This window comes from Sphaerodactylus townsendi, linkage group LG11, assembly GCF_021028975.2.
Source record: "Sphaerodactylus townsendi isolate TG3544 linkage group LG11, MPM_Stown_v2.3, whole genome shotgun sequence".
Classification (NCBI taxonomy): Eukaryota; Metazoa; Chordata; class Lepidosauria; order Squamata; family Sphaerodactylidae; genus Sphaerodactylus; species Sphaerodactylus townsendi.
The window spans coordinates 58,794,206-58,813,531 of record NC_059435.1 but is presented as its reverse complement, the minus strand read 5'-3'; the positions used below and the strand labels follow the sequence as shown (position 1 = coordinate 58,813,531).

At 41.5% G+C, this 19,326-nt stretch overlaps 1 protein-coding gene across 1 annotated transcript in view; it reads left to right on the top strand.

Annotated features, from left to right (window-relative positions):
• ODAD2 (outer dynein arm docking complex subunit 2) overlaps positions 1-18,740 on the top strand; it is an 88,056-nt gene extending 69,316 nt beyond the window's left edge. Inside the window, exon 20 of the mRNA XM_048510337.1 lies at positions 17,982-18,740. Coding sequence (XP_048366294.1) covers positions 17,982-18,095 — 114 coding nt within the window. The 3' untranslated portion in view covers positions 18,096-18,740. The remainder of the gene's footprint in view (positions 1-17,981) is intronic.
• Positions 18,741-19,326: the final 586 nt, after the last annotated feature.

The following is a 19,326-nucleotide window of genomic DNA, read 5'->3' as shown; positions in this document are numbered from 1 at the left end:
CTCCGTTAATCTCTGCTGAAAGGTGGAGGGGAGATAGAAATTACTTCTCTTCTTTCCACCCCCCACACACTTTCAGCAGGCTCTCTGTTGAAAGGGGAGAAGAGAGCAGTGACTTTTCTTCTCTCTCTCTCTCTCTCTCTCTCTCTCTCTCTCTCTCTCACACACACACACACACACACACACACACACACACACACACACACACACACACACACACTCTCTCTCTCTCTCTCCTTTAATCTCTGCTGAAAGGGATGGGGGAAAAGAACCCTGGCCTGCTTACATACACCTAGAATTTCCTCATTGGCTTCAATAGAGCCAGCTCAGTTCAAAGGGAGAATCTGGGATAATTTCTTGGGTTGCCTGTCAGGTACGCATTTTCTACACTAGTGGCACCAAAATTTCAGGATATCTTCAGGAGACTATCCTGATGATATCACCCAGGCTTGGTGAAATGTAGTTCTGAGGGTGCGATTTTATGGACCCTCAAAGGGTAGCCCCCATCTCCTATTAGCTCACATTGGAAACAATGAGGGATGGGGGCACCCCCTTTGGGAGTCCATAAAATTTGACCCCCTGAACCAAACATCACCACCTTGGGTGGTATCATCTGGAGAGTCTCCTGAAGATACCCTGAAATTGTGGTGCCACTAGCTTAAAAAGGCGCCCCCTACAGGCCAAAAAAAAACCCCACTTAAAAATACCAAAAAATCAAACTAACCCAAATTTTTCGGTATATCCGAATATATTTGACTGAATTTGACTGATTCGGCTATAACAATAATTTTACAGCCAAATCAATCTGAATCCAATTTTTACCAAAAAAAATTGGTATCACTCAAGCTTGCTTAGAATCCTCTCCCCATATCATGCTAGATCATATCAAGAGGAAGGGAGGGATTGGGAGATCAGCTAGTTGGAAAGCTGTTGCTGCCTCACCCATGGGCCTGGTGGAACATATCCATCTTACAGTCCCTGCAGAAATAACCTCAGTCCTGCAGGACCCTGGTCTTATGTTTTGAGGCCCTAACACATTTGTTAAAGCCACATCGCTAAAGTCTGGTATACCCAGCAGGTGCTTGCAGTAATGAGCTGGTTTCTACTGTTGGTTAATCATGTCTGTATATATGAATATGTGCAAGCACAGATCTAACACCACAGATAAAGCTTTCGTGTTAATTTACTTCCCCCTTTCAGTGGACTGTTGTAAGCATGATACAATCCATATATGTACATGTGAACCAGTCCCGTGTTGTCCCCAGCCCAGGTGAGAGATGGTACCAGCAGTAAGTGATGGGCTTATTGACTTAATGCTTCACTTTGGAAAGTTTCTAATTTAGGAACATTTGGATAACAAATTTGGACTTTGGCATCATCCTCATCTTGGCGTGTTCTAAATATCTTTTAGTCTTATAAAAAGAAGCTTGTCCTGCTAAGCTGTAGGTTTGCTGGAGCAATTCAGCAGAAGCTGTGCCCTGCAGCTCTTTCGGTGATAAATGGGCCATTTCAAATAAATGGAGCTGCAGCCAATTTGTGCAGAAGGAATCATTAAAACATTTTAAATAGACAGTTTTGAAGGTTCAAAATGTATAAACAAGGTACGCTAAATCCAAATATATATTGCTCTTTTTAATGGAAAAAGGTTGCTGCTAGTTGACTCTTCCAACGTTCACTGGATTTGCCAAAAAAGCACAAGAATCTGGCATGAGCCATAGATAACAGCTCCATCTTTCATCTAGGTTTCTCTTCTGTATTTATCTTGCTTCAGAGAATGCAGGGAATGTCCTTTCCTTCCGACTTGGCACATGTTCCGTAAACCACAGAAATACACGGAACAGCTTCTTGCAATTGTTCTAAGACAAATTTCAGTTTAGGAGACTTCATAAAAAGTAGGACTGGGATCAGATCCAAGGAGCTCTGTGTGTTAAGACGAAAGCATATCCATCCATGCTCAGAGGGGTTACTGGTTCTCCCTCTGTCTGTCTGTCTCTCATTGTGCATGACTTCATAGGGTCCTTTGATCCCCAGGAGTGGCTTTTGATGGAGTTCTATGAGGGGCTGCAACTGGGCACTGTGTTTACTTACCAACTTCAATGGATCGCTCTGTTGTCCACATTGATTGTACTGTTTGTCTCTATGTGACAAAATCTGACAGAAATCTTTTACTTACCCTACACTGGAAGCTGGGTCGAAAAACCGCAGTGTGGACTTTTGACTTCTCTTTGGCTCCTGATCAAGGTCCTTTTAATTTGATACATTAAAAAAACTTATCTGTGAACCGTACTGCTCACAATTAAAAAATTAAACAATAGTTAATAAAATGACTTTCTTCTAATTAGCCTTAGCAACCAAAGGCAAAGTGCCAGGTAATTTTAAATTTTGGCATTCAGTTGCGCAAAAATAGTTTCCCTACAAAAGAAACTATTCACAGAAGCTGGACATAAGAAATAACAATAAAAAATGGTATTTCAGACTTCTTGACTTGTGATTTTGGCATTCAGTGAAAATATGATATATTTCTCCATGAAACCCACAAGTCTGATTTTACTAATTAGATATCTTATCTCTCTATTGAAGTAGCACTCTGAATTTTCCGCCTTATGATTAGCATGCTTTGATGGGGACCTCCCCACCCCCAAAAAAGGTTCTTCCCATTTTAAGTTGTGATTTTCATTTATTCCTCTTCCTAGATCTGAGCATTGCAACAAACCTTATTTTAGGACATTTGAGGTTTGTGTGTGCATATTCATTTATATGTACATAGCTTATACTGGCCATATGTTGGGGAAGGGGATCTTATGTTTACAGAGAAGTGTATTTATTTATTTGGGATATTACTGTGCCTCCTCTTGAGAGTGGTGTTCAAAGTGACTGACAATGAAAAAACTCTTCCCTCATTCTCAGACAGGTATCATAGATATGGAGGGATTGGACAGATGTTATTCTGTGTTGCATCTTTGGCGGCCATTTGCTTAGCAGATAAAAGTGAGGGTTGGAAGTTATGTATCTATCTGTAGTCTTTGATTGTGCCTTTAAAATCATGCGGTGCCTTTAAAAACCTTTTGTCTTGTAAAAATTCTAAAGCTCAACAGCTGGTGGAACAATTGAGGACTAGACAGAGCTGAAAAGCTTCTTACTTGCCCTCTCCAAAGGTAGGCCAAAATAACAATTAATGTTTTTGACCATTTAAGCTTGCACAAGTTTGTAGAATATGTGGATTCAACTCAATACTCAGCTCAGTTCTTACAATTCAATTTCAGATATTTTTTTCTGTTTTGATAGCCATTCAGAATTGGAATGATTTTCATCTTAGTATTAAAGTTTCTGGCATTTACAAGTATATGAAGAAGAGGCGTTTGGATTTATACCCTGCCTTTCACTCCTGTAAGGAGTCTCAAAGCTGCTTACAATTGACTTCCCTTCCCCTCCCCACAACAGACACCTTGTGAAGTAGGTGGGATTGAGAGAGTTCTGAGAAAACTGTGACTAGCCCAAGGTCACCCATCAGGCCTCATGTGTAGGAGCAAGGAAACAAACCTGACTCATCATTATTAGAGTCCACCGCTCATGTGGAGGGGTGAAGAATCAAACCCAGTTCTCCAGATTAGAGTCCTTCACTCTTAACCACTACACCATAGAATCATAGAGTTGGAAGGATCATCCAGGCCAATCCCCTGCCATGTGGAAACACACAATCAAAGCACTCAATCACAGCCATCCGTCTTCTGTTTAAAAACCTCCAAAGGAGGAGCTCCACCACAGAGCCTCCAAGGCAGCGTATTCCACTATCAAACAGCCCTTAACCATCAGGAAGTTCTTCCTAATGTTTAGGCGCAATCTATTTTCTCATAGTTTGAATCCATTGCTATATGTCCACGCAAACTCTGATGAATATCTAGGGAGCCCATGATGGTTTTGTAAATACAATGTAGTAATTTAACTGATTATACAGAAGACACCCAAACTTAGTTTAATCTATTATGTCAATGTCTATTTTTTTAAAAAAAGTAATAATAACTTCAACGGTATATATGAGAAACACTGTCTAGGAAGAAAGTAACCTTGGCATTAAATGGGAGTCATCCCACCCAGAGACTCCTGTATGCTCAACTGCACCCGTAGAGCTGCCCTGCTCATTTCACTCAAGATCTGCTTCCTTCATTAAACCTCAAAGACAAAAAAATTGATGTTTGCATTTTCCATACATTAAAATAAATGCTGGATTGAGGCACATACACATAAAAATGTGTTATGTGGAGACTGAAAAGCAGTTGTTAGGCTTAGAATCAAATGACAGAAGTACTGTAGTTAAATATAATGGGTTAAGATGATTTCTCTTGGGAATAGGAGTTTAATTGGTAAACATTGGCATACAAATACAGGCCTCTCCTGTATCTGTATGTCAATTGTCAGCATGGTTATGATAACTTAGTATTTCAGATTCCCTGTCTTTTTAATAATTTTAGGCGTATTCATCCAGTTGGAGACAATGGGATGGATTCAACTAGCTTTTGTATATACGAGGCCCAGTATAAGCTTTGGGATGGTCAAAGGCTTCCTTACTTTTTCATCAGAAAAACTGGTTGGAAACGTCTTACCATTAGGTGAGAGACAATGATTTGTTCAAGCCCATTTAATTCTTATTTGGGATTTGCACTCAAGTGGAAATCCATTACCCAGGATCTCAGGTAGCAGTGGATTCTTCTGAGCAGAATTTCTCAGGTTCCAGGGCAGCAATCTTTAATATGCTCAGAAGAAGCTGTCAGCACATTGGTCTTTAAATGATACCTGGATGCTGGTACAAACATTCTACCCCTGCAATCCTTTCCCCAGATGTTTTGAGAAGGAGGAAGATGGTAGGGAGAGGTGATATTAAGCTCACCTGGACTTGTTCTTCCCAATAATTTTTTTACTAGAACATTCCCTGTAAAACCTCAGACAGAACCAACTATGACATGCTTGGGGAAAGCTTGCCCATCATTTTTTTAAAAATGATACCACAACATAAAAATGATCAAGTAGCATCTCAGTAGAATTATATAATTCTTGCTGTACACACACACACCGTTGTCCTGAAAAATAGCCAGTTGTCAGAAGCTGGATCCACTAAGGAAATTTTATAATTTAATTATGAATCTTGGTAACTATTTCTTTTAAAAATTTCCCACCATCTTTTTTGGTTTTAAAGTTCCCAAGCAAACGTTCAGGAAAGAAAACCTCTCCACCATGTTAAAATTCCTGGTTATATCTGTTATGCTGTTATGCATTCTACACGGGGCTGTCCTTGAAAAGCATTCAGAAATTTCAATTGCTGTAGAATTCTGCAGCCAAGTTGTTTACTAGAGTGGGTCATAAAAACCATATCACACCAGTTTTGGCCTATCTATATATTGGCTCCCAAACTGTTTCTGGGTGCAATTCAAGACACTGGTGTTGCCCTTTAAAGCTCTATGGTTTGGGACCAACATAACTGAAAGACCACTTACTCCTGTATGAATCTACAGTTATCTGTGAAAGCTCTGCTTCAGCAGTGGCGCAGCGCCCAGGGGGTCATGTGGGGCACAATGCACCGGGCTTGCGCGGGGGCATGGCAGGGGCATTTTAGGGGCGTGGCGGGGGCACAGGGCATACGTGGGGGGCAGGGCATTTTGGGGGCGTGGCAGGAGAGCAGGGCGTACCAGAGTATGCGGTGGAACAACTGGAGCCTAAAAAAACCTTCTACAATGCAGCATAAAATATGGTCTTTCCAGGAGGGGAAGGAAGGGCATTTCATACTTGCAATGACACTACAGAGGAAGCCCTGTTCCAAATTCCCACAGTACAAACCTCTCCTGGCACTCTCAGTGTAGCTTCCTTACATGATCTTAACCAGCCATAGGAACTCGCTGAACAAGTCGGCATCCACTTTTTTCAAGCAAGAAGCATTTGTTAATCATCCAGTCTCCCCTGCCTTCTCTCTTTGCTGGTACTATAGAGAACAGCATCAGTTATCATTTTTTCTAAGTTGTACGTGTGCCAGCTGTGTAGTCATTATCTTACTTGTAGCTCTTCTCCTTTTTTTTATTGCAGCCCATTTGAGGTGGAAAGGGTTTTTGCAGCACTTTGGCACGCAGTTCTTAAGCATTTCAGATCCGTGCTCTGCATTTTATGCAGTCTTTAGATAGCTCTTTTCACCGTGGACTGGAAAAGCATTCAGAGTCATAAAATGCTAGCAGAAAGTAAGAGCTTGGAAAAGAAGATACCTACTTAGTAAGTGTTCTCCAAATGAGCCATATCTTCCCTACATTAATCTGTACAAAGGGGGAAAAAAACTCACAAAAATATAAAACAGTTTAAAATAAAATGGAAAAGAGAATGTAAGGCTGATAGAAGATGAACTTAGGAGACTGGCGTGAGGGGCGGGCGGGAAGAGGTTCCCCGGGAGATGCTTGAGCAAATGTTCATTGCAAGGACAAAAGCAACAGGTCTGGCAGAATCTTCTCTCCTTAATGCCTATTGCACATGGTAAGTAACCTGGCTCCTCTTTTAATCTTAGTAAAACGAGTTTCCAGTGATCTGAAACGGGGTTTCTACATGTCTCTTTCTCTCTCAGCATATATTATTACAAAGATCTTTGTCAGTTCAAGTGCCTTCTTTGAGCATTAATCATCTGTCAAAATCTACACTGAAATCAAAATCAAATTGAAAATGTGCTTCAACTCAAGCACGCTAAAAGGGTCTTTGGCCTTATGTTTTCTGGATTGTCAGGACTGAAAATTGCTTTTTAGGGGATGAACTTTATGTACCACTAGAGTCTATGAATGTTCCTGGTGACAGAACGTCTTCTAACAATGGTACCATTTTTATCATGTTATTAATTTCATTGGAGCAGCAGTGGCGTAGGAGGTTAAGAGCTCGTGTATCTAATCTGGAGGAACCGGGTTTGATTCCCAGCTCTGCCGCCTGAGCTGTGGAGGCTTATCTGGGGAATTCAGATTAGCCTGTACACTCCCACACACGCCAGCTGGGTGACCTTGGGCTAGTCACAGCTTCTCGGAGCTCTCTCAGCCCCACCTACCTCACAGGGTGTTTGTTGTGAGGGGGGAAGGGAAAGGAGATTGTCAGCCCCTTTGAGTCTCCTGCAGGAGAGAAAGGGGGGATATAAATCCAAACTCTTCTTCTTCTTCTAAATTAAATACGCTGCCCTTTCCCAGCCATGGCCAGGCTTATTTTATTTATTTATTTATTATTTAGATTTATAGACCGCCCCATCCCCGAGGGGCTCTGGGCGGTGGCTCACACACACGATTAAAACAGTCATAAAATCAATAAAACTTACAAAAATCTAAAACAGTTTAAAATAAAATGGAAAAGAGAATGTTTACAATTATAACCTTTAAAACACTATAAATACAAATGACGGCATAACCCAGGTGTCCATACGGACCCTTATCTTTAGTGGAATATATAGGCTAAAATACAGTGGTGGCTAGTGATTTAGACTAATGATTCTCAACTACCCCTTCAGTTGAACAGGTACATCTGTGGCACAGGAGTAATGCCCTCATCACTAATTCTCCTGATTGCAGACTCCCTCCGTATACTTCAGTGTTGGGGGAAGGAAGAATATAAGGGAGGAGGGCAGTGGTGGGATTCAGCAGGTTCGCACCACTTCAGCAGAACCGGTTGTTGAAATGATGCATGTAAACAACCAGTTGTTAAATTATTTGAATCCCACCACTGAAGGAGGGGGAAGGGGCCCATCCACTCTGGGGGGAAGGGGGAAGGGGCCCATCATCCGGTCGTGACGCCCCCACCCTGGGGGGAAGGTGAGGGGAAGGAAGGGGAAAGGGAGTCTGGCATCTGGTCATGGTCCACCCACCCTAGGCGTAGGGGTAGACAGAGGGAAGAAGTAGGGAAGGAGGAACAAGGAAGGATCTTCAATTAGGGTTGGAGAACTCCCATCTCAGACTATTTACGCAGGTTTGAACTCAGAGGCAATTTGACTTCTCATAAGTATTCCTCTTGATTCCAAGCACAAACTAACTTTCCATGGAACTCAGTGGAGGAAACAGCATGACTGTCATGTGTGGAGAAGAGGGAGGGGTTTGTAGTCTGGTACATGACCTGATTTTGTTTTTCTCTAGCCCACTGTTCCAAATGAAGAAAGGGGAAGGGTCTGCAATGATGAGCGGGTTGGGTGTTCTAGCCCCAAACCGGGTTTGATTCTCCACTCTGCCGCCTGAGCTGTGGAGGCTTATCTGGGGAATTCAGATTAGTCTGTACACTCCCACACACGCCAGCTGGGTGACCTTGGGCTAGTCACAGCTTCTCGGAGCTCTCTCAGCCCCACCTACCTCACAGGGTGTTTGTTGTGAGGGGGGAAGGGAAAGGAGATTGTCAGCCCCTTTGAGTCTCCTGCAGGAGAGAAAGGGGGGATATAAATCCAAACTCTTCTTCTTCTTCTAAGAACACAGCAGGACAGTGAGGCTCCCTGGCCCAATGGTTTCTGCTTGTTTGTCTCCTGCAGCAGCTCTTACCTTGGCTACTTTCGATATCTCTTGTCTTTCTTTTTCTTTGGTTTCACTCTTTTTTCCTGTGTTCTTCCACTATTTCTCTTCTGTATCAGTTAACATGTGGAAAGTTCAAAATGATTTAGACAGTTTATATAAGAATTAAAACTTAAGACCCCAAGAGCCACATGTTCATGCCTCCAAAGGCTTCTTTTAGTTATTATTTTATTTATTTATTATTTTATTTATTTGATTTGATATACCACCCTATCCCCAAAGGGTTTCTTGCACTTAACAGAAGAGTCATAGCTCCAAGGGGGCCAGGGGGTGCACGATGCATCAGGCACGCGCCCCTGTGGGGATGTGGCTGGGCCAGGATGGGGACGTTCCGGGGCAGGGCGGAGGACGCACCAGTGCATCGGGCGTTTTTCTCCTTTGCTACGCCTCTGCTTAACAGGCCTTTCCCTTTTTTCTTTTCTGATCACAAGTTATGCTGTTTGAAAGCCATTCCTGAAAGATCCCCAAGTTTCACATAGGTTTTGGGTGGGGGAAGCTGTAATCAACAAGGGAACCTTTAAAGCAATAAAGATTCACCAGCACACATAAGTTCCTTGATGGCATTTTGGATTCCGGACTGTGTGTGTAGGCTGATTTATCTCAGTAATGAAGCCACCCAGCAGAAGAGGGAGAAAGAGATGATTTTGCCCAATCCCCGAGTTGTTTGTGAGACTCTCCTAAACCTCAGAGAAGATTTCTGGGATAACCAGCAGGCTACTTAGGCAAAGGGCAGGCCAGAAAATATTGGTTCTTCTGAGTTCTGCTTCATCAAATTCTGTATTTTGCATGTGATTTTCTCTCCATGTTGGCTATTGCAACCTACAGTTAATTCTCAGCAACTAATCTCCTTTTCACCTGCCAACACCTCTGCAAAAGAATGGAACTAATTCCTTGGTTCAGAAGGTCTGATTGTTAAATAAACAGTTTCCGTCTTGCATCTATGTTCATATGAAAAATCCCCAAGTTTCACAACCATCGACAGGTGCCCTGGGAAAATATAAATTCGCACAGCTTTGCGATTACGTTGTAATTACTAGTGTTGGTAATCCATAAAATCAGCTCTTTATTAACTAGTTTTTTGAGTAACCTGGATTTCTTCTCCCAACGATTTTAAAATGCAGAGGATATTCTTTCCTGTTGGCTTTTATTTTGATCTTTTTGCTCCCATGATGTGGATAAAAGTGAGTCTTGCTTGCCCTCTGTCTTTGCTGTGTCCTTTTCTTGCCTTGAAGAGGCATGATGACTTAGACTTGAGTCAGTTAGGGGCATGGATTTTACGTAGGCTACTTGTATTGTCATCCCCTATCCACTAATGTTGTATTATCCTGCATTATTAATATTCATAAATACAGTGGAACCTCGGTTTTCATCGATAATCTATCTGGGAAACCTCGGCGAAATCCGAAACCAATGAAAACTGAGGCAAACACTGGAAAGCAATGAAACTGCATGGGTCGCCGTTGGTTGTCACGAAATTAGTGTATGCGCACCGACAAAATCCTCCGACGACGAAAACCAAGACAAAATTTTCAGGGAAAGAATCGATGAAAACCGAAACCGATGAAAACCGACGACAACAAAAACCGAGGTTCCACTGTAGTACATAAGAGGCTGAAAGGGCCCATTAAGCGTCATCTGTGAAAATTCATCACCTTTGATGAACCTCTGCTCAAGGTAATATTACCTCATTTTTGTAGCATTGGATCTTTGAATTATTTGACTGTTAAGTGCAGCTATTCTGCAAAAAAAGTGGAAAATAGCAAGACAGCCTAAAATAGAAATTGTGTTTCGTTCTCCCTGCATCTTAATTTGCCAGTTAACAAAGAGTATTTCACTATTACCTCTGATTGACTATGTCCACGCCAACAGAGTCCTTACCGTAATTGTCCTGGAAGGCCGTAGAAGAGGAGGCAGTCAGTCCAACAGATTTTCCTTCCTCAGTAAATTTCCTATTTGTTCTTGGGTCAGAGACAAGTGAACATCTTGGTTTAATGCATCTTCTGAATGTCAGTGGTGGTTTTCCTCCAAAGGGGAATTTCTCAGTGTCCATTTTCAGTTGGAATCTGTTCATTTTCACCCACAGTGTCAGGTGCCAAATCGTTTTTCGGCAGATAGCGTATTCCAAATTTTGTCTTATTTATGGGGAAGCAGAAGGGCAGCTCTGGACTGCAGTAACAAAGTGTTAACTGAGCTCGCAATCGGAATTATTTTGGATTGTATCACATGCTGTATTATTTGTAATGTTAATTAAATAAGTCTTTTTGTGGGGTAAACAATAAATGTGAAACAACATGCAAATGTAGGTGCTTTAAATATTTCCAGTGTTCAGCACAGTGTTGAAAGCAAAATGTTGGCTGCATCTGGACTGATACTTTTTTGGATGACCTTCCACCATATGCTTTTATTTAAGACAATTTTTCCCCTTTTATGTTATATTCTAAAAGCATGTAAAATGTTCTTTTGGAGTAAAGCTACTATTCCTATCCACTTACTAATTAGGAGATCACAGAACAAGGAATTTGACATCTTCTTGGTAGAATAGCATGTGGAAGAAACGAGAGACTGGACTGGAAAAGGAAAGTGCAGCCAGCGTAACTGAGGAACAATGCTTTATGGTTTGCCAGTGTGATACAGAAATATAGCAGCTGTCAACATAAAGAAGTTTTTCATTTCAAGCAGGTTTCAAGATCGGGTTTCTATTGTACAGGTGCTGTTGGATTGCCCATATTGCTTATGAGTGTACAAGTGGCGTCCAACCTGGAGTGCCTTTTACCAGTTTGGCTGTCCTGCCAACTTCAGCCTCTCCCAGATAAGGATGATTTTGTTATTTTTTTTCCCTTGTGGTCTTATGCTGTTTTATATTTAATAATGTACCTTGGACATCTCTTGCGGAAATGTGGAATGTAAATTGTTGTAAATAGTCAAATATAAGAATATTTTTTTTAATTTATATCCCACCTTTCTCTCCCGTAAGGCCTACAAGCTCCTTTTCCTTCCTCTCCCCACAACAGACACCTTGTGAGGCAGGTGGGGCTGAGAGAGTTCTGAGAAACTGTGACTAGCCCAAGGTTACCCAAGCAGGAATGTAGGAGTGCGGAAACACATCTGGTTCACCAGATAAGCCTCTGCCACTCAGGTGGAGGAGTGGGGAATCCAACCCGGTTCTTCAGATTAGTATCCACCTGCTCTTAACCACTACACCACACTGGCTTGTTGCTCCTTTATGAATATGTCCACTCAAATGAGTGGTCCAATTAGACTCTGATTAGACGCACAGGTGTCAAACACGTGGCCCTCCAGATCTTCATGAACTACAATTCCCATCAACCCTTGCCAGTCTAGCCAATGCTCATGTTGGGAGGGACTGATGGGAATTGTAGTTCATGAACATCTGGAGGGCCGCGAGTTTGACACCCCTGGCATTAGAAGGAGAAAGACGAGCTTATAATTTGTTTTTAACTGATAGAAGAACATTAAATACCTCAAGCTGCAGCTTCTAGGGCAGCAGGCTTCTGAAAGAAATATTTGTCTCGATTTGACGCCAATATTTGTGTCACCTCTGCGCTGCCATGATGCAGTTACCCATCATCTCCATTTGGAGGGATAAATCTGCACTTTAGCTCATGACTGATTTAGCCACGTCATACTAAAGTTGAAAGGCACCAAGCGCTTTCCTGCACTGATTTAGCTCAACCTCCACCTGTCATTTGAACTAGCAATTACTGAATAACTAAGTGAATTGTGGAATTCACTGCCAGTGGGTAAATGATGGCCCCAAGCATAGATGACTTTAAAAGAAGATTAAACAGATACATGGACTATTGAAATAAGATTAGACAGCAGAACTGTTGCAAGCCGTAGAGAAAACATGCTGAAATTGCTGTCCTGAAGAATGAGAAATAGGAATAAATAAACTGATAAGGGACTATTTGTGCTCACAGGAGCTGAGAAAGCATAACTCCATGGGCCTTTAAAGAATAGTCAGAAACCGGTGACAGATCAGCCTGCCAAATTTTTTCTTTGTTTTCTTACTACACTGAGATAAGAATTTCGATTAGATTGTTACGGCGCGAGTTGAGTCTAGGTGTAATGAGACTGTGAAGACGTGAGAATGTTCTAATGATTGTCTATCATTGTGATGCCAATTACATGTATGTGGACTAAATGAAAGTTTGGTAGGTACCTTGAGTATCCCGCTAAGGTTTTTTAATCTATTTGGTATTAATTTATTGCTAGCCGACAGAAGCAAGCAGGTTTATGTTTGTGCCTGCCTGCAGTTTGGCAGCCCCAATGACCAGTTATAATACAGAGCCTGCTTTCGTTGCTTCTGTCTCCTGAGTCCATCAAGGAATATGCAAGGATTGCTGGCTGTGGTAATCTTCCACTTGTGGGTAAAAGGGTCTTGGTTCTTCTCATTAATCATTGTGCTGGACTTGGGGTTCGGCCTTGAGGTGGATGTTCCAGTGATCTAGTAGTGCTAAGTATGGATCTACCCCTGCAGCGTTTGTTTTTCTTTAAAGTTTCTTCACTGTTTGTATTGCTGATTTTGCTTTGCTGTTCTTTGAGACTATCCAGGTGATGGTGGAATGTGGTCAGAATCCCACTTCTTTCTGGAATAATTTCCTGACAAACTGGTCTGCATTATTTAATCGGAGTGTACCTTGTATCCCATTGTGTGGTTTTATCTTTCATATGATCCTTTTGGCTGAAATATCTGGTAAATAGTTCCCAAAACTGGAAAACCAATCTGCAGTGATCATATATTCCTTATCTATCCAACTGAACAAATCTACTCCTGCCCAAGATGTCCTTGGAATATCAGGCTGTACTAATGTTTCTTTGAGTTGGCCGCCTTCCCAGGGCCTGTTCACGTCACATTTCTCCATGAACGTCTTTAATTGCTCATTCATTCCTGGCCTATAGGTGGCTTCCCTGCCCTATCATAGATATACTTCAATTGCTAGATGTGATGATTGTACTTTGTGCATGATTTCTATGTAGAGAACTCCTGGTATCATTGCCCTTTCTCTCTGGAGGGTAATGCCATTCTGTACACAAAACTCAACTTGTATTTGGAAGAGTAGTCTCTTTTGAAACATAGTTTTTGATTTTGACCAGTCTTGCAATAGCATGAGTATTAATCCTTAGAATAAGTTATCTTTTCAGTTGGATGCTGATTTTTTAAAACTTTCAGGTTTTTCTACAAATTTGGTTTTTTCCTCAGGTTTGTAGAAAGCTTTGTCTTGTCTGTTCATGGTTCCAGTCTCCAGATTTAAGTATCCAAAGATGGGGCTGTAGTGGAAAATTAGATATATTGACTATTATTATTGGTTTAATCCTTTGTCTCAGTGTTCTCCAGATGAAAGGGCTGTATTTTTTTAAAAAAAACCTTACATACTAAACAAACAGGTGATAATGATTGTTTTGGAGAAGGAAATCTCGGTACCTTCAAGAAGAAGCTACATTCACGAAGCTACATCCAAGAAGTTACATCAGTCCCCCAAAGAGTATAGTTTTATTATACAAAAGTTTGTCTTAGTCAGATTTCACATTTCTAGGTGTACACTTTAAAACAAAAGTAATATGCAAAGTGGCTCTGAAAACAAAAATAATGAAATAACTTGAACAAAGGAAGATTATGTTTTAAAGAGAAAAAGAGTATATATGCTATTTCTACCAAATAACATGTCTAAGAAGTACAGTTTTACCTCACAGTAAGGAGGTGAAACACGGTACCTCACAGTAGGAGGAATTATCAGGCTTCCAAGACGAAGTCATGAAAATAGTTATTAATGGGGAAAATTATAGTTGGGGTTCATCATTTGGTACCTTAAGGAAGTCATGAGATCTGCAGTGAACAGGCAAGCTATAATTATAAATAGCCTATGTTTTCCTTGTTCCAAATGTCAGCCTTAAGGCTTTGGTGAAACCACTGTATGTACGCTATGTACATACATACTTTTGGTTTTGAATGGAGCACATGAAATTCTTCTGCTCTTAACTCAGCTGTAAGGTTCACAGGAATATTGTGGCGTGCCTGGGGGAACATGTTGCAAATTAAAGTTGATCAAAATTACAGTTTGCTGCAGAAACAGAAATAGCTGTTGAGTTGTGTGGAGGAAGGGGCTTTAATAAACACAGACGGGTGGGCAGAATAAGAAATACAGGTGAGCAGCACAGCTGCTGAGAGTCATGGACTGTGTCTTTGCTATCAGCCAATGAACCTCAACAATTTCTGTCTTGCGAATCCTATATTGGAGATACCAGTGACATAATTCTAGAAGTATCAATGGAGTCATGTCTAAACTTGGAAACAGGACTTATTTATTTAACAATTGTGGAAATAATTCCACCCAAAAATCAGTGAACATTTATTGTGGAAAAACAAACAAACTCCTGGCTTGGTGGATGGGGAAACCTCTAAAATTGCCCCAGACAGAAGGAAATATAACTTCCTTGCATCCTCTTTCACACTACAACCCTTAAAGTTCCCTAAAATACTGCTCCTGTGGCATAGAGGACCCCCAGGAATAGCTGGGGGGATTCAGAGGCCTACAATGATGAACATTGACCCTCTCCTTGCATGTGTGGAAATTTTAAGCAAAATCCAGCTGCTTGATTGGGTATAACCACAGAGCCGCATTCACAGGGTGATTATTACTGTCATATGGACTTTGTCTCAAATCAACAATTGTCATGTGATCCTGTAACTCCCATTACATGTTATTAATCAAGGACAGTTTTATATTAATAAATTAGGTGTGTGCAACATTTTCGGAGGGTATTTTTCGGGTTCAGGTTTAATAGACCTGAAACTTTTCAAAAAATCCAGGAAAAGCAACAGCCTCCTATTGAGCCCCGGCAGCACCACCGGCATCTCAAGGATTCACCTCAGTGCTCTCGCGGCTCTGCTTAGGTTGAGCAAACACCATGCCATTACAGTTTGGTACACACGCACCAAGGTTTTCTGCTTTTAAAAAATTCTAGCCCTCTAGAGATCGCCAAAGTACCGTCGTCTAGAGACAGGGGTCTGCAAATACTGACTCAGATGTTCAGTGGACGAAGTTTTTAGATGTTCAGATATCCCATCAGCCCCTGCCAGCATGGCCAGTTGGCCATGCTGGCAGGAGCTGATGGGATTTGTAGTCCATGAACATCTGGAGAGCCGCAGGTTGCAGACCTCTGGTCTAGAAGAAGTCAAATGAGGAGGTTTTGGTTTGGTACCATTTTAGATGGTAGGTGCTCCACTGATTCAATTCTGTAATCGTTTGGGTCTTGCAAAACTTAACTATTGTAATACTGGAAATCCTGGATATTTCCATATTGTTATATGTTGCAGCATTCTAAAATTAGGGCACGTCTTTTAAACTTTCCTAAATATGTCTCTTCAGGTGCTTTTGGAGCAAGGCACGCAACCTTGTTTCTGTTCTGTTTGGATTGGCCTAGTTGTAACCCTATGTTGTGTTGGAAATTTTACTTCTTCGAGTTATACAGTTGTATGAATCTGTGAGTTTTGTGCTTGAATTCATATAAACCCTTTAAAAAATGAATTCTAGCAGGAAGATGGAATGTATTTAGAAGTTGCATCTAGAGGTCAGAGGGTGAGAGGTGACTGGCAAGATGCTTATTGTATGCATTAGTCTAACACAAATACTTCCTGAAGTATGAAATGCTTTGATCTCTATAAGCACATACCATATGTATGCAGCTGTGACCCATGTCTCCCAACCACTGGAAGGTTAGTGAAAGGTAGTATATAGTTCTTAAGTCTGTGTTCAATTTCTGCTTTTATATTTAGCAGTTCATAATTTTATGTAATAACGTAGCAGCATGAAAAATATGCATGAAAATTGAGTGATAACAGATTTTTTTGTGGTTTGATTCAATGTTGTTTGAGTGGATTCTGAATCTGGAGGGCGGCAGGCTGGGGGAAAAATGGGTTTTTAATTAAGGCTGCGTCCACTTCAAAATACCTGAAGCCACATTAAAAGTTTGGGAGGCTTTCCAGAATCTGGAGTTCCATGTAGCTAAGTGTTTAAGCAGTTGTGTCACAGACTTGCTGCCACAAAATTGCAGCACAAACTAGGAACAACCATTTATTGGTTTGAGCTGCTATTTTAAGTAGGCCTATTGCCATGTGGTTCATTCTGTATTCATAGTGTTTCCACTGGGGAAGAAATGGGATGATCACTCAGTGAAAATAAAACTGGACTGCTGAACTCCAGAAAGCTGGTTTTAGGCTAGAGCCCAAAAGAACTCATCCTGAATCCTGTGCCTGACTATATTCACCTTCTACACCAGTGTAATATTTTTACATCTGAATAATTCCACTAGAGCCACTTCTGCATGGTCCAAATAACCCGGGTTGTGCAAGAGAAATACCCCCTGTCTAAAATCCTTGCGAGAAAAATTCCGCCCTATACACCCTCTCCATCTAAAATTTAAATCTAAAATCCTTGCGCGTACGAGAGAATTGCTGCCCTCCCATTTGTGACACCTGCACACGCCGCTTTTCTGCCCAAGGTTTCTCCCTCCTTTCTCAAAACCAAGGTTTCTCCCTCTGGTGCCCTCCCCCACAGTGGCCCGGGAGGAGGGTTCTGCTTCTCATGCCTGTCCATTGGTGGGGCAGGCCAGAGCGGCAAGGTGTGAAAACTGGCCCCATTTATGGAACAGAGGAGTTTGGCATGCTGGTGGAAGCCTCCGGAGCAACAAAGGAGCATTTCAAAAGGACCTCAACCTGTGCGGTTCAGGAAATTTGCAGAGCTAAGCCACTTGTGCGGGGCGGCTCCAGGGCAGAAACATGGCAGCCCCGCTGCAGCACCGGGGGCAGTGCAAAACTCCTGATTGCATTGGGGCATTCCCCGTGCCAACAGAGGGGCAATTTCAGCATGCAAAATTGGCCTTATAAGAGTTGAGCAGACCTTTCCTAAGGTGCAGATTAATTATGGCATGGCCATAAAATCAGTCAAAGACTTTGGTTTGCACTCAAAATGCATAATTTTGTGCATATAAGAACAGCATGACAGACTAACAGGTTGTGTGGTTCAGAATCCAATTGTTAACCAGTGACAAGATTTTATGATCAGGACAATTTAAAAGAACAGAATATATTCCCTGTTATCCATTTTCACATTCCAACAGATAAAAGCATACAAATAATTAACCACTGTGGGAAACAGTTATGGATGTGCCCATTAACTTAATCTGTCCTTTTGAAATTCTGTCTTGCTTTTAGCTACTGTTAATTCAACAGACTATTGAGATTCCAACCTTCCAACCTGAATTCCGGAGCCGTGGGCTACTTTCATTCATTAGAGAGTATTGTTTTGGTAGACATATGTCATGTTAAGATAATTTATTTTCAGGCTAGTGGTTTTGGTTTGGAGCTCATTCTCATTTTATTATTTCTGTATTTTGTTGTTGTTTTTAAAGCTTCTACTGGGCATGGCAGGCTCCACGGATGAAACGCTTCAGGAAGCAGCGGCTGGTTGCATAGCAAACATTCGCAGGTTGGCTCTCGCTACAGAGAAAGCAAAGTATGGTTGAATCTCCAGACAGCCTTTACTAGCTCCTGAGAATGTTTTTTTTTTTATGTTACACCACTAGGACAGCACAAGCAGACATGGAATGCTGCAGAAACATATATGTTAAGTTATTTTATAGGTGACTAACAATTGATGCAATGTCTGAAATCAAACCAAAAAGTTGTAAGTGCTCTTTATTTTGACAATGTCCATACCTCATTGTTGGAAAGTTTTCAATGTTTCACCTGTACCAAAAATACTCCAATGAGTATCCAAAAAATGTCTTTCCAATTTCATTTCAAATACATTTTGACCTGTCGTGGACCTATAATATTTTCCTATACTTGGATGTGGTTGTATTATTATTCCTGGGCGTCTGAAGCAATTATGTTTCTGCTAAACCTGTCTAATCATTCTGTCACAATGGTTTTGGTTGCTGGAACACTTACAGAAACCTCCAGAGACATCCGTGTACACATGCGCTAGTTCAACATCTGGAATTATACAAGTGTTTCAAGCAGATGGATTTGTGTACGCGCTTTCAAGACATCTCCAGAATCCCGTTAGTACTGTCAGCATCGAAGATTTGCATTAAGATTAATAACATGTAATGTTTGTGGTTAGAAAATCAAGTGTTCAAATTCCCAACCAGACAACTACAATGAGAATAAAATAAATGAACATTTTATTCATCTCCATTAGAATGATCTCGCTGCCATTTCACATTTCTTCTGTAGGGCTTGTACCAGTCTAGCTCAGTCTAACTTATGGGCTTATACCAATCTAACTCACATAACTGACCTCAAAGAACCTTGGAAATTTCAGTCTGGAGAAGGTATTCAGAAGTTTGTCTTAGGGCTCTACATAAGAACATAAGAAATAGCCTGCTGGATCAGACCAGAGTTCATCTAGTCCAGCATTCTGCTACTCCCAGTGGCCCACCAGATGCCTTTGGGAACTCACATGCAGGATGTGAAAGCCTTCTGCTGCTGCTGCTGCTGCCAAGGACCTGGTCTGCTAAGGCATTTGCAACCTCAAATCAAGAAGGGTCAAGATTGGTAGCCATAGATCGACTTCTCCTCCATAAATCTGTCCAAGCCCCTTTAAAGCTATCCAGGTTAGCAGCCATCACCACCTTCTGTGGCAGCATATTCCAAACACCAATCATGCGTTGCCTGAAGAAATGTTTCCTTTTATTAGTCCTTATTCTTCCCCCCAGCATTTTCATGTATGCCCCCTGGTTCTACCCCCTG